Genomic DNA, 23608 nt, shown 5'->3' on the forward strand with positions numbered 1-23608 from the left:
GAGAACGTAATAGAAATGGATATCAGAATTGCATCATACTACCATCTAGTGGCTGTCCAGTTTGTTCAAAAACTAAAATCTCATGTGATTCTACAGTTTTTATGCAACTACAATTTTCTTCCAACAACACTTCCTCATACCTGCCAGAAGTCTTCACATATGGATTATACCATTCTTCATTGCTGATGAAACCCAGATACAAATATAAATTATCAGAGTAAGTTACTTATTACAGTCAACACGATTCCTAACAATTTAGAAGCTTTGAAAAAAAATGAAGCACTTTGAATGACCACAGCCATGTTGAATTATTGTAACAATTAAGAAGCAAACAAAACAAGCAAAACCCTTGGTACTAGAAACTGATAACATGAGTTGAATTTTAACTTTTTTTGCTAATTGTCAGTTTCGTTGAGTTTCAAGGAAGATTGCTGTCTACGAGGCTCAGCAAGTTTCTTCACTGCGTCTTTCTAAATCTGTCTCATTAACTACATATCCGGTCCCTACAAAAGGTCTCCCATCCAATTCTAGCCTCATTTTGCAAGTTTCCATACGAGGAACTACATACCACTGCTGGGATATTCCAGAATGGACTAGCATACCTGACGTCAGCACCTTCTTGAAATGGCCATTATCTAGCCAAACATTTAGTCCACAGCTGTCCTACACAATTCCTAATATTTGCCTTGGTCATGGTAGAGAAGGGAATATTGGCCTTGTAGGCAGGATATGGAGGTCATGCTGGATGGAATTGTACAGAGACAGGATGCCCTGTTCACCAAGGATTGGCAGAGGAAGCCATGACACGACCACGTCTGCCTAGTCTGAGATGCCCCTGACCCCCCCGACTAGGAAGAACATTAATGACCTCTCCACTCCGCAACCTGAAGTGCCACCATCTTCTCTTCAATATCTCTCTGCCTCAGCTATTAAACCACCAAGATCTAAGCTCTTCCAGTCTCACTACTGTCTGCAATATCTTCCCTCACACACTCTCACCCACACCAATCACCAATGACAGCGACCCTGCTTTCCATCTATCTGCTCACTCAATCGAGACAATTCCCCACCTGCATTCACAATAACATCTGTGCCACCCACTTTCATCTCTCTCAATACCTGCCCCTCGCTCATTTCTGGAGGATAACAAAGATTCAAGGAGGGCTGGCTGACATTCAGCTCCTCACCCTTTATATGGACAGATGCAAATTCTGACCACCTAAACAGGTGACTGACCATGTCCAAGCGCCTGGACTTACAGCCAAAGGCTGCCCTTGACTTACTCTCAGGACTTCCTACTTGAAGGCTGTCTCCCTTGACTAAGGGCTGCTGACAAATATGACAAGCTTCCTGGGTTTGTTTCTGTGCTAAAAAAAAGTACTGTGTGTCTGGTATCACAGGCTGAAGGGACAAGTCGTAAAAAAGCAAGGCAGGAATGTGGTGAGTGTAGGTAGGCTCCAAGTGAGTTAGTGCTGAGAGAGCTAGCCAACAGTCCTGAGATGCAGCCTCATGGGGTCTACAAGCTGGTTACATGTCCCTGAATGTCAACAATAATAGTTGTCATTACATCCATGGCTCTGCAACCAGAAGTATGAATCAGAGATGTACCATGAGGATTCTTGAATGGTTGGGATATATTGGATGCAAACAGCTGTGATTGTGAGGGAGGATCTCCAATCCTGACAAGTTTGTGCCCGGTGTCTAACACAGAGGTCCTTCGGAGCAAGCTGAAGTCACCAGGTACTCACTGATTTCCATTTCAAGAATTCTCAGCATTCAGTTTGCTTGCAGCAGGTGATGGGACAGAAAGCTACATATTAATGAGGCAAGATCTGCAGTAAGTATCATTAACAAGCAATAATTATTCTAAATGGGCAACTCACTGCTGTCTAGTCAGAATCTATCCAGAACACACAGAGCTTGGTTAAAAGATGCAAGTTGAGCATGATTTCAGGAGAGGCCTCAGTGGACTTCTTGCGTGATTCCGCTACATTTCTCCTCATTGCTCACTTTGTTCAGCTCTGTCTAAGATTCTACCTGATGACTCTTTAAAACATCTTGCTCTTCAGGCTGCTTCAGTCAAAATGCTAGAGCGACTGTCTCCTTTAATGATAATAGTCCATGACTTTAAAGAAAAAGGAAGTTGGAAATAAGATGGTAACATGAAAGGACAGTGTGGCCAACAGTTCATTTGTTTGAGAGGAGAGGCATGATGACAGCAAAATTAAAGGGGAGGGGGAAAATACCAAAAGACAGAGAACCATCAACAACATTCAGGAACATGGATGCTTTAACGCACACTGAAAAGAATAATGCTTTTTTGAGCACACGGTACCACCTTGTTTCTCTAAGTATTAGGTCTCTACACATAGACTTTGAAACTGCTCCCTTTCGGCCAGGCTGGCACCAAGATATCAAACAGTGGAAATTCTAAAGTGCTATCATAAATTAACAGGGGGAATAGTTTTTATTTACCCTCAGATGGCAGTAGCGTTGGGATGTAGAAAGGGAAGTGGGTTGTAAGTGATATAGGTGATCAAAGATGGTCCAATTTGTAATTGATATGATGGGAACCATCAAGACCAAGTGACGTGTTAAGATCAGAGGTGCAGCTGTTAATGTAGTCTGGGGATTCTACATAAAGGGAGCAACAGAAAGGATAGGAAGATAGTAAACTTCGAGAAGAGACAGCATGATGAGACGAGTTGAGGTGAATGTTGAAATCATCAAGGATATTCTATTATTTGGTGCAGAGGCTAAGGGAGAAAAGCAGAGGAGGTATTCTGCACAAGAATTGTTTTTAAAATTGTACATGGGTGGGCAAGAGAAAATTACAAGTTTGAAAGAGAAGTTTAATGAACACAAAGTACAATCAGTATGTACCTGTGTGCAGCCATTATTTAAAAATAAACTTGTCTATCAAACACTGTTGTCACATTTAGTTCCTATATCACAAGAGGTTACTTCTGGCAATTACAAGGGTGGTGCCTTGGAACTCTCATAAATTAAACATGGAAAGTTTGTATAGATTTATATAATTACCACAGTTTACCCTACTAGCATCCCACTAGTTACCTCCCTCAAAGGTTTGTTGCATATTTAATGATCTAGGAAGGATGTTAATCAAACTATACTTCTGAATTTTAATTTTTCCACTGCCATCACATCCATCTCCCAATTTATCCCATTTCATCTCTTTTACCAAGCTAAAAGCTACTTCAAGCTTTATGACTCATTTCATCCCCCTCTAACCATTGCATGCCTAGGAAGGCAATTTATACAGCCAATGGACTAGTTTACAATTTTTAATTACAGAAAATAAAATGAAATATCTAAATTTTACCAATTATTTACTGTGTTTTGGAGGAGGTTGAAAAACCCTAACCTTGAAATCCAAAATCGCATCCTCAGCACAATGAAAAATTAAATATATCAACCTGGCTTTACTAGTCACCTAATTTGAATGTAACATATTAAAATGACAGGGCCTTCACTGTACCTATGCCAAAAGAAAAAAAAGCACAGAAGTCACACTTGCTCGTCTTCATTAACATGGTTCTAGAGAAGTGAAAATCAAGGTGAATTTTTATATATAACATTCAATTTGTGACAAGGAATCAATATTCCTAGTTTAAAACAATTTTTCAAACTGATTCTGTATGCTATCCCAGGAGGGGTTGGTGACGAGTCGCCGCCGCCGATTAGCCACCAGCGTTTCTCCACTGGGGTCGTTTGACCTCCGGAGACTATTCGCCATTGGAAAACATATATATGTACTGATTGTTTTCCCTCCCGCCTGTTCTTTCATACTTCTCAGTCCCCTTTATTTATACAACAACACAGTACATATTTATTTCACCTTTTTTTGTCAACATCATTTTGTTGGTTTATACATAAAAATAAGTTACAAACACTTTCGGTGGCGAATTGTCCTCAACGGCCAATGGGCGGTGGCGAAGTGTCCTCGGCGGTGAAAGGGCAGTGGCTAATCGCCGTGAATGGTCCCATTCCGCCCAGGAGTATGATTACTTGTATACCACTGGACTGCAGCCTCACTTGCTGACAGTGCATATCAGGATGATATATCTCTGCATCCAATGATTCAATAAAATTAGCAAGAAATTCTAATTCCGTACAGACATCCGATTTCTTCCATATGCACTACCGAGTCAGATGGTTGTGCAATAATAACGCACACATAGATTTAGAGAAACCTCAATTAACTGAAGGACACAGGTGGAGAGAGTATTTGGTTAATTGAATGCTGGATAGATAAGAGTTTAGCCAAACATTGGGACTTTGCGATCTTGCCCGATAATGTGATATTTGGATAATCGAATGCCAGATAATCAAGGCTCCTCTTTGCTATTCTTTGAATAGCAAGGAGTCCTTTTTATTTGATAAGATATAATTTGGTAAAAATATATTTGTTCAATCAATTCCAAAGGTATTAAAAAGTTTCAGCTACCTCTATTCTAAGTGACCAGTCTTCACAAATATGGATGGTGTTTCCCTGGAGGTGAGTTGGGGTGGATGAAGGATATGAAAAGGAGTGGATTTGCAGCCAAGTCTGATCTAATTATTAGCATACATGATGTACAGTGGTTATGCAAATGTCTGCTAAAATGGTAAGCTTCTAGCTGTCTGCCACTTCAACAAACCAGTGTTCGCTGGCCAACATTTCTGCTGAGCTCCAGCGAGACTCAGTGCAAGCTGGAAGAAAAGTATCTCATTTTGTGCTTGGGGACCCTGCAGTCTCTAGGACTCAATAGAGTTCAATAATTTTAGAACCTCAACACTTTCTTGCATGTCCTTCACCTACCACCACATCTTACAACATTGACTGCTTTCATCTCAGCATAACAGCTTTCACACATGAATGTCTCCATTAGCAGGTTCTCTTTCCTTCATGGCTCACCATTCACCATTCCTTGGTCTGCTCAACTGCTGTTCTCTCTCTGGGTTCCATTTCCATTTATTGTTTAATACTTGCCCTCCCCCACATGCACCTGCTCACTGTGTTTCTGTAATTCTACCACATCCAACCTTCTCCACAGATTCCTAGAATAATGGCATTTACAATGGCCCTTATGACTTGACAAGTATTGGAATGTGGGATAAGAATAGTTAGATGCTTAATTTTGACTGGTGCAGACTTGATGGGCCAATGATTATGACTGTCAGTCTGCAAATAATTCAACTCATGTTAAAAAAAAATCTGAAGCCACTGGCTACTGCAAAGGATTTGGCTCCTGACAACAGTAATGGAGGCTTGTGCTCCAGAACTACTTCCACCCACAGCATCTATCTGGCAGTGTCGAAAATTGCTTAGGTGTCATGTCCACAAACGTCGGGACAAATCCAACCGAGCCAATCTTCCTCCTATCAGTCTACTTTTAATCAAAGTGATGGAAGAGTTTCTGACAGTGATACAATGCAGCCTTTGCACAGCTAATAATGTTGGGCATTATAATATTCAAATCAAATTTTCAGCATTTGCACTTAAATAATAATTACCCATCATTTTATGGCTCCTAATAGATATAATGCAATATCCAGTTTTCTTTAGATTTTACCTACAGGTTGCAGTACCGAAAGGAATGATACATTAATTGATTTGTGACACTTTTGAACTGATGGATAATAATTAGCATCACAATATGGACATTTTCTAAAACATACACCTAGATTTACTTAAGGTGCTCCACTTTGAGTATCACTGAACATATGAGTTAGTCTACTCTCTTTAACTCTTCACTCAATGTGCTTTGCTCCTCATAAGCTATTTTCATTGGCAAAATTCAAACTCAGTTCCCAAATGCTATACACAATTATTTGACATTTTTAAAATGATTATTTCTGAAACCTTAAGATGCTCATTTCAACTGAATTCATGCATTTTTGTCCAGAGAATAGAATGCAGTTTTTCCACTCACATGAACAGAAAGAAAACAGAAGACAAATGATTAGAGGCATTAAGGACAGATCACCTGTGCTTGCTAAATAGATATTGTTTATTAAGGCTTGTATTCTCCTAGAGGAAAGAAAATCAACCCAATGATGTTCATTTACCTTACAGGCAATATAGACATAACTAAAATTGTCTAAATATAAGTCTAAATGATAGTTTTCTTTTTAAATTGAGGTCCATTTTTGTAACTAGGTTCAGAAGAGTTAATTGTTTTGTTTCTAACGATAGTAAAGTTCCTCTACAATAAACACGTGCAAGTTTCTGTGAACTAAAGCAACAGGCATGAGCACCGTTTCATGCTTTATCCAGTCGGCAGCAATTTCAATGGTTCCCTCATTCCACAGACATACAGTACAGCAAAGTACAGCTTTCGGACAGAAAAAAAACAATCAAAATATTTCATCTCAAAAATCAAGAGACGTTTGCATCAATTTATATTTTTTGAGACATCAACCATCGTTTCCACTATTTGCTCCTACATTAAAGCTCAGCTTTACAGAAGAAGAAAAAAAGAAATGACCTTGGGATTTTCATGAGAGAATGCAAATTAACAGCGACTTGAAAAGAACACCAGAAAGCTCAAAGTTAACACACATCACCAAAACTAGTAACGTTGAAAGCATCACATCATCCAATCTACATAAGGCTGATGCAGTAATATTTCCCATTTATAAAAAAAAAGAGCTTAATGGGCTCATCTTCATAGGATTGCTAAACAAATGCAGGCTAAAGCTTCAGTGTAACAGAAGTTACCAGTGACTGCGACAGCATTTAGGTGCAAAATTACAAACAAAATGCAGACCAGTCTGGGCAAAAACAAAAACAGAAATGTACTAAAAACGTGATGTAGCTTAATTCCCCTGCACATAAAGATATCACTGGAGCAGAAAGCTTTGATTTTTGTTTTCATTCTGATGCTAGGTCACAGCACCAGGTTTTCAGTTTTTTTTTTAATTCATCAAGTCAAATGTTTTCTTATCATTTGTTTCGATTCAGGCGCTCCTGCAAAGAAAGAGAAAAGTTATTTTGAGAAAACAATTACAAAAAACTACTTTCCATTAATATGAGGCATTCTGCACTACACAATGTACTAATTCCAATGTAATTAAGATTTTAAACTACACAATTCACCAATAAAAAAAAAAGTTCTTTTTGGTCAATGTCTTCCCCTTGATTTATGTTTGAGGAATGTGGACTTTAGTACAAATTCACACAGTTTGAAGTTAATTATTTACATACACTAATTCACAGTATTGCGAAGGCTTCAGAAAACATGCAATTTTCTTTGCTCAAAACTAATTTACCACAAGAACTTGTATATTGTAGATTGCTGGAGTACTAGTTGAAGAGTTAAGCTGCATTGACTAGAAAGATTATGAACCAAGGTGTCCAGACTTAAAAGACAATGAACATTTTCAGCTAACAATACATCTTAGGTAATGATCCAAAGCCAAAGCTTACTGAAGTGGTTCTCAGGATGCCAGTCCTTTTAAGGATTTCTCAAATTATCAAGTTTGTTTTAGTGCACCACAGCCATTATGGCACATTCACACCAAATCACTCCACAGTTCTTAACTAAACCAATTTTTTATACTCATAGTTGGAAGGGTATTTTGAACACAAGGCACATTAGCCCAAAATTGCAAGGTTCTTGTCACAGCCCTCACTGCAGGCAACTGTGGTTGACAATTTCAGGAATGTGCCAAATTCATCACCACATATCTTTTAACTGTTAAGAGGGGACTGAAGGGAAGCTGTGTTGCTAATGAGTGTTCTCATGGGAGTGGAAGAGTTACAAGAATCAGGTCCCACGGCGAAATTCATAAAGATTTGGAAATGTCTTGTCCACATAATTAATAGCATCAGAAATGTACTGCAGCAGGCTTCTGAAAGCACACTTGTCATTGAAAAAGATTCCAGACAATTTTGTGAAAAAAATGTTAATATTTAATTGCATTTAGCTCCTGGTTCTTTTGTAGTGGAATGTTTGTTTGTGTAAGTAATATTTGGCAGACTTTTGTAATACAAAATGAGCAACATTATTGCTGCCACACCGATAATCCCACCAGCCACCTAACTGTATCACCAGCCAAGTTCTACTTTTTAAGATGGAGTGATTTTTGCAACAAAACAGTAGAAACTATTTTTCCACCATTCACAAAGTAAGCCCATCTTGCAGCAGAGGTTAACAAGCCTACATTATAAGGGATGCCAATACCAATATTGCAAATTTTGGAACTAAAGAGATTAATTAATGAATATGTTCTTAAACATAATGGAAGTTAAATACCTCATTTCACTTTTTAGCTAAAGCCAACAATTCACTATCTCAGAATAACTATTGGATTACAAGGGATTTTTCATTTCACTCCAAGACAGAATCAATAGGTTTCTGAAAAGAACTTCATCTTTCCCAAGCTCCCCAACATTTAGTTTTCCTCAATCAACTCAATGAGGTATCATGACAAGTAAATAATTGTAATTCAATTAAGTCGAAGTCAAGGACCTATTATCCACAATTGTCTTCGTAAAGGAAGAAATGCAGCAGCATATGGAGTATGATCCTTCTGTGAGGAAACATATTTAATTACAGGTAGACTGGCAGATAGGTTTTTCAAAACAGTAGTCTTTCATTACCTGTACTGCCAACTGTTAACCTCGACTTCTCCCAATGAAACTCTCAACTTGAATGATTAATGTGAAATGGAAGATTTTGCCTTTAGAACATCTTCCCTTTCTAGAACAGGAAAAGAAAAAGAGTCTACAATAATGAAAAAAATTAACACCAAGATGTGCAAACGTATATTTTACAATGACCTTGGCTCTCAATTTGAATATTTTGTGGAGTATTTAAAGTTTTTAAGATGTCTGTTGTGGTGCAGTTGAGCAAATAATTTACGTTAAGAGGGAAGTACAGTCCAGAGATTAACAAACATAAGTGTCAAAGGTAGCATGCTCATCAGTAGGAATTGAAGTAGAGTTGCAGGTTACTCAGTGATAGACATTAGAAACAGCTATGGGGAAATTGTGGGCTACAGATTATGGGGACACAGAGGTGAAGCGAAAAGTCAAAGCAAGGTTCAGGCTGGAAACAAGGTGATAGAATCAAAAGTGGAGGTTGCCAGAATGGGATGAAGCACAGATGAGGAAGCCATATTGCTGCTACCAGGATGTCGGTATGGTTACATCAGAATGAGTGACTAAGCAAAAAAGTCATTATCTAATGTCAGTGGACAAAACTAAATTTCACCTACGCAGCTGTGAGGTCAGCAACTTTAAAAATAAAGTTGAAGGTCTGTAGACTAGGATTATTCTTCAGTAGCATCAGTGGCTGCTCTGGAGTTAGATAAGGACAAGCAGGGCAAGGAGGAATAAAGAATCAAGAACAGGTCATTCAGTCCCTAAAACCTGCAGCCATTCAATTTAATTATGGTTAATCTGTACCTCAACTGCACTGACCTGCCTGATTCAGAACTTTGAGGCCCGGTTCACATTCCATCATAAATGTCTAGTTGATGTACAGTCTTAAAGATAGAACTGAGACACCATCAGATACTTTACAGGTGTAAGCTAGTGTATAATCAATATCTGTAATCAAAAAAAAAGTTTATCCTTAGTGTTTCTGGCAACACCATTGCTCAAATTGTTTGAAATGCCAATCCAGCTACGTGCCAAGATGCAGCTCAAATTTTATAATTCAAAATTTTAATCTTTGGGAACTGAGTTACAGCTTGTGATCTATAGATTTTGATTTTTAATAAAAACATGGTGTCAACACTGGGTGATCAAGTATTATAATACTAAATGGACATTCTGAAAAAGTGTATTCACAGGGTATAGCGTGGCCATCTAGTGCACTTGTCTTTAAATTAGGGCCCCCAGATGCTATAAAGTTCCTGTCCTCTTAGTGTTGCTTGCTTATTAGTGCGTTATTTACTAGTGCGTTGTTCCAATGTAATAAGGAACAAATCTTTTGCAGTATTTTCCACTGGGTAGGTATTTCTGCTTTCTTGGAAGTTCGAACAATGGTTCCAAAAGCTATGCTACACTAAGTTTAGCTTAGGTTCCCTACAGCGTGGAAACAGGCCCTTTGGACGGTCACTGTGGACTTGTTGGGCTGAAGAATAACCCACCCAGACCCAGTTCCCTCTGACTAATGCACCTAACACTATGGGCAATTTAGCATGGCCAATTCACCTGATCTGTACTTCTTTGGACTGTGGGAGGACACGGCAGAACCGGAGGAAACCCACGCAGACATGGGGAGAACGCGCAAACTCCACACAGACAGCCACCCGAGACTGAAATTGAATCTGGGACCCTGGTGCTGTGAGGCAGCAGTGCTAACCACTGCCCAAATAATCTAAATCAACATCTCAAGTTATTGTTGTTAGTTTAAGCACACTGGCCACATTGACAAGTTGCCTAAACGAGGCAGTTCTGTGAAGAGCTAACTGCCTTTCCTCCCTTTCCTTCAATTTCCTGCCTGCCAAATACATTCACTCTAGCTGCTATTGTTCTCTCCTACTGAAGTTCAACACAACTATACATTAAAAAGTAACTATACTAAGTTGCCATTATCCTCCCAGAACACAGGACTGCTCTCTCCTGAGAGCGCATGAGCTGGTGGTGGTTTAACCTGTGGCTCATCATGCCTCAGACTAGGGGAGAGATTAAGGAGAGTCCTTCATGGTAAGCTCAGACAGTGCAGGAACTAAACCCATGCTGTTGGCATCACCCTGCATTGTAAACCAGCCAACTGAGCTGATCAACCAAGAGATGGGCAGCAGGAAAATAAGAAAGCTGACAAAAGGGAAGACAAAAATATAGCAAAATTGGTGCATTAAAAGTAGCAGCTGGTATAAAACTGGACTATTATTCACATCTCTTCCTGCTGGTGCCCCAATTCTCACCCATCCAACTGCTAATTTTGAGAAATAGGAGTATTACCAGATGCTGCAGAAATCCGTTCATTGTAAATTTTTTTTCACTCCTCTGGAAGATTGAGATGGGATATTCTTTATCACAGACTACTGCCATGACCCAAAAAACACATTTCTCCTTTACCCCTAAAACACACAGTCAGTGATAGGTCAAAGTACTACAAAACTTTTCACCAAAAGATGAAATGTGGCCTGAGTGGTCGCTACTGGCTGAGTAATGCTTGCGACATGCATCAGTCCTGAGAGTGTCTACCATCAGTTTCCCTTACAGAATTACACCAAGCATATTGTGCAATTTTGCTATGATACGTAAATATATTTAGTAGAAACCAGGAACAAGTCTCAACTGAGGGAAATAACTATTCCCAGTCTCCACCTTGGCACTTGGCTGGAATGGAAAACTACTGAACGACGATTCCTTTGTTGCTCTAGATTAAGTTTTCTATTGATGCTTACCCGAAGTCTTTGAAGCAAAACTTGAAGAGGATGAGGACTGATGCAGCGGCTCTGATGCAGCTCAATCTCCCTGATGCTTGGATGACTGTGGCTTCATAGGAACGGTGGCTGGAAGGGGAAGAGGAGCGGGATGACTTTGAGCACTTGCCAGCCAAAGGCAAGTCAGACACTGATGCTTCAGCCATCTTGGACTTTTGACTTTATGCATTACTTTGAACTAAGGGTTCTTTCTTTTACTTTCCTCAGAATTTTGACAATGCAATACTGGTCAAGTAGTAGGCAGCAATCATGATCACCAATGACAGGGAAGACATTGCAGTGAATTAGAAACAAGAACCAAATCTCATGCCAAGTGTCAAAAATGGACATGGCACTATAAAGTATTAAGAATATAATTCTGCCCAACAGCAATGGGAGAAAGAACTGAAGAGCAACACATTGTACACTATAGAGGTCACAAAAAAAATATAATGGGCCACAACAGGAATAGGCATCCTAAAATCTCCTTCCATGTGGCTTCGGATCATTACCAAATTTTGTGGAAGAAATAAATGGAATTTTTTTTTTTAATTAGTCATTGTTTCTGTACTTCTACATTATTAATCAATAGGTACCATAAATAAAGCAGAAGGTAACTACAGAGCTACTTAAATGTTGAGAACACTAAATGCCACAGCAGTAGCAATTCTGAATGACCAAACATAGACCAGTGAAAACAGCATGCTGAATAACTTGAATGATAAAATTCAGATGCAACACTTAAAGATAAATTGCACTGACAGTTTCTCTAAAAACACACATCTGTATTTTTAGCATATGATGAATGCATATGTAGTTCCATATTGAATTTAATATATTGCTAACAAAATCACCTTACATTTAAAAATTTTACTGGTGATAAGAAAGCACAGAGTCAGAAAACATTATATTTTGTTTTTATTTGAAGCTTCATAGATTGAGACAGAGCAGGGTAAGAAGTGAAGCCAGAAAATTCCAAGAAAAAAAAATTCATTAAGCATGTTGAATGAAGCAAAGCATGGTTCTCCTACCATTCTTCCATGAAGCTAATCTCCAACATGATTTTCATTGAGGTTACATACTCAAAAGACATATGAACACAGCCCTTAATTTTGAGCGCAAACAGAATAGTTATCTTACCCTCCGCTCAACATTTTGCCTGAAAGAATCAGAAAATTGCCAAGTAGGAAATTCTAAGCAAGAACGTATATCTGACTTTGCAATGTGGAGAACAAGGCTATTCTAATTTATTGTATGGAATGGATTTAAAATTACATACTATTATAAGCACACAAAGGGCATGACAGTTCACCAGATATTAATGCAAGGATTAATTTGTTTAAAAAAGCTACAAGCAAAAAAGTGTGGCTCGTGTGATTAATGAGGCGCCTCAACTTTCAACAATTTATTTTGCAAGTATAAGCAATCTTCCTTCATATTTTGGAATACCAATTGAATCTGGATGTAGGTTTGCTCACTGAGCTGGAAGGTTCGTTTTCATCACCATACTAGGGAAACATCTTCAGTAAGTCTCCAGATGAAGCACTGGTGGTGTAGCCCACTTTCTATTTATATGTTAGAGGTTCCTTGGGTTTCCCAAGGAAACTCAAACATATAAATAGAAAGTGGGCTTCATTCGATGTTACCTAGTATGGTGACAAAATGTCTGAAAATCAAACCTTCCAACTCAGCAAGCAAACCTACATCCAGAACCTCAACCGGAGCTACAAATCTTCTCAAAACTCGCTAATACTGATTGAATGTTTGGTTTTATCATTTCATTGTAGGACAGATTTACCAATTTACAGTTTTTGTACCAAATATACCCCTCATATGCCAGCTCTTTTTCGTAATCTGTGGTCAGAATATTTGGCAGCTTCAAATACCAAGGATTCAGCTCAGTCACTCTTAGTGACTTTGTCAGATTATTTGATCTCTACATTCAAGCGTAATTGGCTCCATCTAGTTCCTATGTATTTCTGATCCTTTTTCTTCATTTGATGCCTATAGCCCAAATGACTTGGCAGTTACTGTCTATCTTCTACTGGAATTGAAGACAAAGGAAAGAAAATCTGAGAACTATGTGGCAGAAGAAGTTCAGAAAATGTTTATAAATAGTAACAGCACCATTTACATGGAACAAATTAGCAAAGCCAAGATTAACAAACAGTCACAAGATTCTGCTGCCAGGTCTGTGTATGATCAGTCTTTTGATTTCCATTTCTGGGTTTAAATTTTTTAAAAATTGTTACAAACTAGTCGTTTCACTATATTTACCTGTAAATAATGAGAAGCCACTGGCAGAGAAATTTTGTCCTAGAAAGTTAAACAAAAGGAATATCTATTTGAGATTTCTTTTAAAAAAAAAAGATAGCACGTTACTGTTGTCATACACAGTAACTTCACCCACCAACAGGGGAAATACTTGCACAAAAGAAACACAAATTTCCTATGCCAAAATCAAAGTACTCAATTTTGTTTAAAACAATTAGCTGCATTTGCTGGTTCAGATCAACAAAACTAAACAAATTTTTATCATTTAATACTGTTTTAGTTAACTATTTAAAACTGACATCAAATTGGTTTGCTGTTTGTCTCAAACTCCTTTCCCTCTCCAAACTGGTATTAATCCTTGATCAGAATGGCTACATCAAGTTCAGTCCGTGCTCTCAATCGGTTCATCCAGCAAAAAGGAGTTCCTCCCTCAAATGATCTAGCCAGGACTTGTTTGCTGACAAATGTACATGGCAAACAAGCAGAACATCAGCTTAGAGTTCAATGATCTAGAATGAAAAGGACAAGCATGCGCCAACATCAATCTTAAATTACTTCAACGTGTGAAATAGGAAAACTATAAATGTGGCCAAAGATTATTTATCGAATTGGTACTGGTCACCAAGACACACTTTAATTTACTACACAATCAACTTAGGACAAAGGCACTTCAATATTAAAAAAAAACTGGAGTGTCAAGAAATGAATCTGGAGATCTTGAAGATAAATCGAAGACTTAAAACAAAAAGATGATTTAGCAATTTGTAAAACTGGTGGATATTTTATGTATGAATTTTCTATGATGCAGAACTTTTAAAAAAAAGTGTTTTGAAATACAGAAGCACTTTGAACTTCAGAAAATGCAAGGGCTTTTATTATCCACCATCATATAATTGTACTGTCATCATGGCTATGGCTAGCAACACTGCCTTTCAGTGAAGCTTACTTCTTGATTACACTTCACTGTCTGACCCATCACAAAGTGGTTTGGTGGTAACCTTCATCATAAAAATCATGATTTGCTCTCTCTCTCTTCTACTTTATTTGAGAGTTCCCCTCTTCCAAGCATTTTACATTGTCCCACCTTTGTCCTGTTCTCTAAAATTGCAACTTTCTATCTTCCCCCTGGAGCATCACACTGAGATTCTCACTGGTTTACTCTCTCTCAGGTCAGACTTGTCTCCCCTGATATCAATCTCCATTTTAACTTGTCTTGCCCTTCTGTCATTGTTCAACTTCACTCTCCATAGAAGCTCTCCTACCCATATTCATATTGATTCTTTCAATTTTGCCATTTCATATGGACTTCATCCGAATACGATATGGTTAACTTTAGTAACAGCATTCCTATAACCATTTCAACTATACTTCCTTCATGACTTGAAATAAACTTTAATTTCAAGCTCAAATAATTTATCCTACTCTAAACACTCCCTCCGCTATGGCCCTCATCATTAAGGAGCGCAGGGACAATATTATCTAGCAGTATACCGAACTAGTTTAGCAATCCAATCAAGAGCTAGCTGGATGTCCTAAAGCACTTTTGGTTCTGTATCAAAACTATCTACTTCTGAAGTATGAGTTTGGAAAGCAAATGTAACTATAGCTTTGCTCCACTAAACCTTACCTCAATCAGTTCAGGGATTCCTTCATTTTAAGATTGTTACCATTCATTCAGTTGCTTCTCATGCTTTCATTACCTCACCTTGCCTCATGCCAAGCTTACAACTTTATCTGGTTTCTCTTCTAATTGCACATATTACCTCTCCATGCTAACCTAACTATACTTCCGGTTCACTAGAGTCTAAATGACGACATAATTTTCCCTCACATATATACAGCCTTTCCTCGTTATTATTAGGTCTAAAGGAGGGTCAATGGACCCAAAACATTAACTTTGCTTTTCCTCCATAGATGCTGCCAGACTTCTGAGTTTCTACAGTAACTTGTGTTTTTATTTCAGATTTCTAGCATCCGCAGCTCTGCTCTATTTACACGTTTTGTTCAATGGCTCCCGTACTACCTTGCAATTGAAATAGTTCCACCTTCAAGAACCATCCTGCTCTTTTAGCATTGTCCCCTTATCAAATAATGAGCCCTCAATCCTGCTGGTCACTGAAAAATGATTGCTGCATCTCTAACTTCTTCAACTCTCCAAAGCAAGCATCCTGATATCTCCAAAATTTGTAGCCATCTTTTCCAATATTCCATGTTTAAGTCTCTGCAAATTGGGTTTCCATCCCTACCACCGAAATGCCCGTAGTCACAAATGATATCCTTGTCAACTCCAGATGTAGTCTATTATTCCTCACCTCACTTGATTACATTGCAGTTTTTGACACGGCCTACCACATTGATCTCCTACAACCCAGCTCGTCTGCTCTCCAGTTTAGCGGCACTACTCTCACTATTCCATTCTTGATTACAATTATTACAGCATCTCAAACAACAGCTCCTCTTCCCACCATCACACCATTTCTGGAGTCCAACCATCATTTATCCTTGTCTCATCTACGTTTCCCTTGGCTATTTTAGAGACAAAAAAAAAACTGCGGATGCTGGAATCCAAGGTAGAAAAGCAGGATGCTGGAAGAACACAGCAAGTCAGGCAGCATCAGGTGGTGGAGGAGTCAATGTTTCGGGCGTCCTGAAGAAGGGTTACATCAACTTCGCCACCTCTTGATGCTGCCTGGTTTACTGTGTTCTCCCAGCCTCCTGCTGGCCTCCCTTAGCTATATTAGCAAGAGGCAAAGTATTACTTACAATAGTTCATGATACTAACTCTCCTCCATCTCTCTCAATTTCTGCAATGCAGCAGCATAATTATGACAACAATTCCAATACCCAGACCCAGATGAGCTAATTATCCCCTTAAACATTGGGAGGACTAAAGCCATAATCTTTGGGCCTAGTCATGTGTCTCGTCACTGACTTGCACGACTCTCCAGTGAAGCAGACTATTTGATCATCAACTTACTTGCAACAATTCTCTCCTTTTGAAAGATTTTCATATCTTTAATAATGTCCACCACCCAACCTTCAAGCATACTGTCTGCTGAAACCTTCATCAGCACCGGTCACTTCCAGACTCAACTGTTCCAAAGCTGCCCAGAATCCTCCATAAACTTAAGCTTCTCCAAATACAATTGGTATCTTTGCCTGGTCTTATTACATCATGGCTCATTCAAATCATTCATTTTCATTGACTTTGCCAATCTAAATAAGCTCAAAATTTATGAAATTTTTTTTTTCAAATTGCAAACTTGTATTCGTTTTGTGGAAATCCCTTCATAACTTGGTCCCTTCCCATTTCTGCTACTACCTCCAGTTATAAGGCCCTCCAAAAATTCACTAATACTTCATTTCAGCTTTATTTACATCTAGGCTTTAAACTCAATTTCCACTCTTTCTTTTATGAGTTACCATAAAACCCCAATTCATATCCAAACTTTGAGCTACCTCTCAGAATGCCTCATTTTCTTTGACTCAATTGTATGTGCGTCTGATTTTGGATTGCAAAAGTATATCCATGAGATGGTGTAAAAGTGCCTATTATTCTAAATCAAAATTTAACTGAGTCTTCAATCAGGAAAAAGAAAATGTAAAGAGAATATGGGAGATTTCATGTTAAAAAATAATTTGCTATAACGTTTGTTAAAACATCCTAATAAATATTACTATACATGCACTCATTTAATTAAAACAGGATTACACATCAAAAATTGAAACAAGAATTTCATTTTGGACCCAGCCAAGGGTTGACGGAAGTTGTACAACTCTGATCTTAAGTCTAATCAGGCCAGATTGGATTTCAGACATACTATATTACATTTAGTATGCTCCATATGTTATCACCTTTATATTTCAGTAAAGCTTCACAAAGGACATTGTTATTTTTGATTTGCAATATCAATAGCCTTTCCAAATCAGTCTGAAGGTTTTAAGAACCAACGAATATGCACAATTGCAGCAATAACCTTCCTTAATGCCTTTCTGCTGCTTTGGTGCAACATGGTTTAAATTAAGATCTCCTATTAAGCAAAACAATGCACAATTTGCTTAAATTGAATGAAAGTTTAATTGAAAATGAATTTAAGCATTGGTAATTCAAAACACAAGTTTCATTGCTCATTAAAATAAATACCCATTTGGCCAAATTCACATCATTGAAAATAAGAAATTTTAAATAGCATTTTAGCAACAATATATGCTACATTTGAAGCTATTGTCAAAATTAATAGCTCAGTCTATACAAACACAAACTAAACAAGTGTAACAGTGTCTGCATAGAAATCTAGATTCTAGCCTGCTGTTAAATTTAAAATTGCTGTACAAAACTGGACATTCACCTTGACTACCTTCATGATAGTCCAGTAGTGCAAATCTGGATTGCACACCTTTCATAAGGCCTTGCTTGAAAGCAATGGGGGAAAAAAAAACAGGTTTTTATATTAAAAAAAGGATGCTCAAGCCACCCCAGTAGATTACTGCCTATGCCATAAAGGTGATAATCTAATTGTTTCAAATCCACTTCTATAATGTAGTCAGGTATATGTTATAAGACTTAATTACTAAAATTATTATTTGCCTTTTTAATTTAGAAAATGTTAAATACTGAATTATGCAACAATTGGAAAAAAAATTACCACTACTGGATGCATTATTCTGGGGAAGGATCCAATGTAACATTTCATATGAAATAATTCCATCTTTTAGGAATAGGTAGTAATTAAAGAAGTCTTACAGAGACAGGTAGACATTCAAACACAAACAGATGCGATTTACAAATAGGGAGTGAAAATGCTGTCAGAGCATATCAACTAACAATTAATGCTTCATAGCTGAGAGTACTCAGAGACCAATCACTAATATACAGTCAGCAAAAACAATTTGCAAATGCACACTAACCACCACCATGAATATGAAACCACAGCAAAGAATAAGCCATTTAGCCCCTTGAATACCCACTGTCATTCAACTGGATCACAGCTGATCTATAGCTCAATTTCATTTAGTTGCTTTGATCCATATCCCTTGATAGCCTTAATGTACACAAAATCTAGGTCTGAAACTTTTCAGTTGATCTTGCTTCCACAGTTTTTTGGGAGATTTCCAAACTTCCACTGCCCTTTGTATAGTAGGAATCCATCTGGTAAACCCTGTTGCACTCACATCTATAGCCTCAACATCCTTTTTCAGATAATAAGACCCAAACTGCACACAATATTCCAGATGTCGTCTTACCAAGGCCTTGTACAATTGCCACTTGTGCACTCTTAACGGTCTCATGAAGACTAACATACCGTCTGCCTTCTTTACTCAGCTGTACCTGCATGCTTACTTCCAGCAACTGCTGTACAAGAATACCTAAGTCTTGTGGTACCTGTACCTGCACCACCAACCCCCCCCCCCTCCCAATCTATCACCATTCAAATCATGATCTGCCTTCCTGGTTTTGCTACCGATGTAAACAACCTTACATTTATCCACATTCTACTTCATGTGTCATGTATTTACCCATTCACCCAACTTGTCCCAATCACACTGAAGCATTTCTGCAAACTCCCCACTCGATCCGGTCATCTGCAAGCTTGCACTTATTATATTTAGTTCCTTCATCTAAATCATTAATATAATATAAATAGCTGGTGGTCCGAGCACTGATACCTGTAGTACTTCACTGGTCATTTGCTACTATTCAGAAAAAGACCAACTTATTCCTCATTTTTATCAACCAGCTCACTATCCATCTCAGTTGCACTACCTTCACAAATCCATGCATTTTAAATTTAAGCACTAAGCTCTTACATGACACTTTACTGAAAGCCTACTGAAAGTCCAATTAAACCATATACACAGTTCCCCCTCGTCAACTCCTCAAGGCACATCCTTGAAAAATTCAACAGATTTGTAAAACATGTTCTTTCTTTCTGATCCAGTCACTGTCTTTCAAGTGCTCTGTTATTAAATCTTTTTTAAAGGAATGTAGCATTAACTCCACTATATATGCTGGGTTAAATGGTCTATAATTCCCTGATTTCTCTCTACCTGCTTTATGAAATAGTGAAGTTACACTAGTTATAGAGATACACAGCACAGAACAAACACTTTGGTTCAACTTGTCCATGCCGACCAGACATCCTATATAAGTCTAGACCCATTCACCAGCATTTGGTCCATATTCCTCTAAACCCTTCCTATTGATATACCCATCCAGATGCATTTTAATAGTTATAATTGTACCAGCCTCCACCACTTCCTCTGGCAGCTCATTCCATACAGGCACCACCTTCTGTATGAAAAAGCTGCCCCTTAGGTCCCTTTCATATCTTTCCCCTCTCACCCTAAACCTATACCCTCTAGTTCTGGATTCCCCCCATCCCAGGGAAGAGACCATGCCTATTTCTCCTATCCACACCCCTCATTATTTCAGAAATCTCCATAAAGGTCACCCCTCCAGCCTCCGATGCGGCAGGGAAAGTAGCTATAGCTCAAATCCTGGCAACATCCTTGTAAGTCTTTTCTGAACCCTTTCAAGTTCCACAACATCCTTCCTATTGGAGAAAGACCAGAATTACGCACAATACTCCAAGTAGTCAAACCAATGTTCTGTACAGCCACAAATTAGCTCCCAAATCCTTTACTCAATGCACCGACCAATAAAGGCAAGCATACAAATCACCTTCTTCACTATCCTATCTGCCTCCAACTCCACTTTCAAGGAACCATGAACCTGTATTCCTAGGTCTCTTTGTTCAGCAACATTCCCCAGGACCTTACCATCAAGTCCTGCCCTGATGTGCTTTTCCAAAATGCAGCACCTCACATTTATCTAAATTAATCTTCATCTACCACCATTGGTCCATGTGATCAAGATCCCGTTGTACTCTGAGGTAAACCTCTTCGCTGTCCACTCACCTCCAATTATGGTGTTATCTCCAAACTTACTAACCATGCCTCCTGTGTTCACATTCAAATCATTTATCTAAATGACGAACAGCACTGATCCTGTGGCACACTGCTGGTCACAGGCCTCCAGTTTGAAAAGCGACCCTCCATCACCCGGTCTTTGACCTTCAAGCCAGTTCTGTATACAAGTAGCTAATTCTCCCTGTATCCCATGTCATCTAACCTTGCTGACCAGTCTACCATGAGGAACCTTGTTAAACACCTTACTGAAGTCCATATAGATTACATCCACTGCTCTGCTCTTATCAATCCTCTGTTATTTCTTCAAAAACAAAACTCAAGTTTAGTAAGACTCCATTTCCGATACACAAAGCCATGTTGACTCTCCCCAATCAGTCCTTGCCTTTCCAAATACAAGTAAATCCTGTCCCTCAGGATTCCTTCCAACAACTTGCCTACCACCGATGTCAGGCTCACCAGTCTATGCGCCCTGGCTTTGCCTTACCAATAGTGGCACAACATTAGCCAACTTCCAGTCTTCCTGCACCTTACATGTGGCTATCGATGATACAAATATCTCAGCAAGGAGCCCCGCAATCAATTCCCTGATTTCCCAGAGTCTAAGGGTCCACTTGATCAGGTCACAGAACATCTCAGCGCAGTACAGGGTCTTCAGCCCTCGATGCTGCACTGAGCTGTGAAACCAATCTGAAGCACATCTAACCTACACTACTCCATTCTTGTCTTTATGCCTATCCAATGACCATTTATATGCCCTTAAAGTCAGCAAGTCCTACTGTTGCAGGCAGTGCACTCCACAGCCCTACTACTGAATAAAGAAACTATCGCGGACATCTAACCTACATCTATCACCCCTCAATTTGTTCTAGCCATCGATAGAGAAAAAAGGGTCTCACTGTCCAACCTACCTAACCCTATGAATTTCTTATGTCTCAATTAAGTCACCTCTCAACTTTCTTCTCTCACGAGAACAGCCTCAAGTCCCTCAGTCTTTCCTCATAAGACCTTCCCACCATACCAGGCAACATGCTAGTAAGTCTCCTCTGAACCCTTTCCAAAGCTTCCACATCCTTCCTATAATGCAATGACCAGAACTGGACACTAGTGTGGCTGCACCAGAATTTTGTACAACTGCAGCATGACCTCATAGTTCCAAGACTCAATCTTTCTACCAATAAAAGCCACCATACCATAGGCCTTCTCAACCACCTTTTCAACCTAGGTGGCAACTTTCAAGGATCAATGTACATGGTTACAGATTTCTCTGCTCATCTACACTACCAAGAATCTTATCATTAGCCCATACTCTGCATTCCTAATACTCCTTCCAAAGTGAATGACCTCACTTTTCTGCATTAAATGCCATTTGCCACCTCTCAGTCCAGCTCTGCCACTTATTTATCTCCCCCTGTAGCCTACAACCTCCTTTGTCACTATCCACAACTCTACCAAACTTGTGTCATTTGCAAATTTACCAACCCATTCTTCTATGCTCTTATCCAGGTCATTTATAAAATGATAAACAGTGGACCCAAAACAGATCCTTGTGGGACACTACTCATAACCAAACTCCAGGATGAATATTTCCCATCAACCACCACTCTGTCTTCTGATTTCTGATCCAAACCACTAAATCATGTTGAATCCCATGCCTCCGTATTTTGTGTAATAGCCTACTGTAGGGAACCTTATCAAACGCCTTACTGAAATCCATACACACCACATCAACCACTTTATCCTCATTCACCTGTTTGGTCACTTTCTCAAAGAACTCAATAAAGTTTGTGAGGCACAGCCGACCCTTCACAAAATCAAGTTGACTATCCCTAATCAACTTATTCCTTTCTTGATTATAAATCCTCTCTTTTATAACCTTTTCCAACACTTTATCCATAACCGAAGTAAGGCTCACAGGTCTCTAATTTCCAGGGTTGTCTCTACTCCCCTTCTTGAACAAGGGAACAACATTTACTATCCTCCAGTCTTCTGGAACAATTCCCATAGAGAATGACAAAAAGATCAAAGCCAAAGGTTTGGTGATCTCTTCCCTGACTTCCCAGAGAATCCTAGGATAAATCCCATCCAGCCCAAGGGACTTATTTTTTACACTTTCCAGAATTGCTAACACCTCCCCGTGAACCTCGACCCATCTAGATAGTAGCCTGTATCTCAGTATTTCACCTCAACCACATTGTCAGAATTCACACTAGAAAAAGACAAAAAATATTCATTCAGCGTTTACCCTATCTCCTCTGACTCCATGCAGAACTTCCCACTAATATCCTTAATCTTACCTACAGAAAGCCTTAGGGTGTTCCTTGATCCTATCTGCCAATGACTTTTCATGTCCTCTCTGGGCTCCTCTTTGCTCTCTCGAGGTCTTTCCTGGCTAACGTGTAACTCAAAATGAGCCATCACATTTCATCTTGACAAGAGATTCAACTTCTTTAGTAAACCACAGCTCCCTCGCTCGACAACTTCCTCCCTGCCTGATAGATACATACTTATCAAGGACCCGCAATAGCTAGTCCTTGAATAAGCTCCACATTTCAACTGTGCCCATCTCCTGCATTTCCTTCCCCATCATATGCATGCTAAATCTTGCTTAATTGCATTGTAATTGCATTTCCCCCAGCTATAACTCTTGCCCTGTGGTATATAGCTAACCCTTTCCAATCACTGAAGTAAACATAACCAAATTGTGATCACTAATCACCAAAGTGCTCACCTACCTCCAAAATCTAACACCTGGCCAGTTTTATTACCCAGTACCAAATCTAATGTGGCCTCACCCCTTGTTGGCCTGTCTACATACTGTATTAGGAAATCCTCCTGTCCACATTGGACAAAAACGGACCCTTCTCACATACTTCAACTATAGTATTCCCAGTCAATAATTGAAAAGTTAAAGAACCCCACAACAACTACTCTGTCACTCTTGCTCCTATCCAGGATAATCTTTGCTATCCTATCCCCTACATCCCTGGAACTATTTGGAGGCCTATAGAAAACTCCC

General features: G+C 38.9%; 1 protein-coding gene across 12 annotated transcripts in view; it reads right to left on the bottom strand.

The window, feature by feature from the left end:
* Positions 1-5996: 5996 nt before the first annotated feature.
* ythdf1 (YTH N(6)-methyladenosine RNA binding protein 1) overlaps positions 5997-23608 on the bottom strand; it is a 36867-nt gene continuing 19255 nt past the window's right edge. For 2 of the 12 annotated variants that reach the window (XM_043710418.1, XM_043710423.1), the window contains one exon: positions 13043-13704. In XM_043710418.1, coding sequence (XP_043566353.1) covers positions 13627-13704 — 78 coding nt within the window. In that variant the 3' untranslated portion in view covers positions 13043-13626. Of the gene's footprint in view, positions 6974-8608; positions 8709-9430; positions 9560-11370; positions 11479-13042; positions 14172-23608 lie in introns of those variants that run through there. The other 10 variants (XR_006314667.1, XR_006314663.1, XR_006314665.1 and 7 more) reach the window with 10 other exon arrangements.

This window comes from Chiloscyllium plagiosum, chromosome 20 (genome assembly GCF_004010195.1).
Source record: "Chiloscyllium plagiosum isolate BGI_BamShark_2017 chromosome 20, ASM401019v2, whole genome shotgun sequence".
NCBI lineage: Eukaryota > Metazoa > Chordata > Chondrichthyes > Orectolobiformes > Hemiscylliidae > Chiloscyllium > Chiloscyllium plagiosum.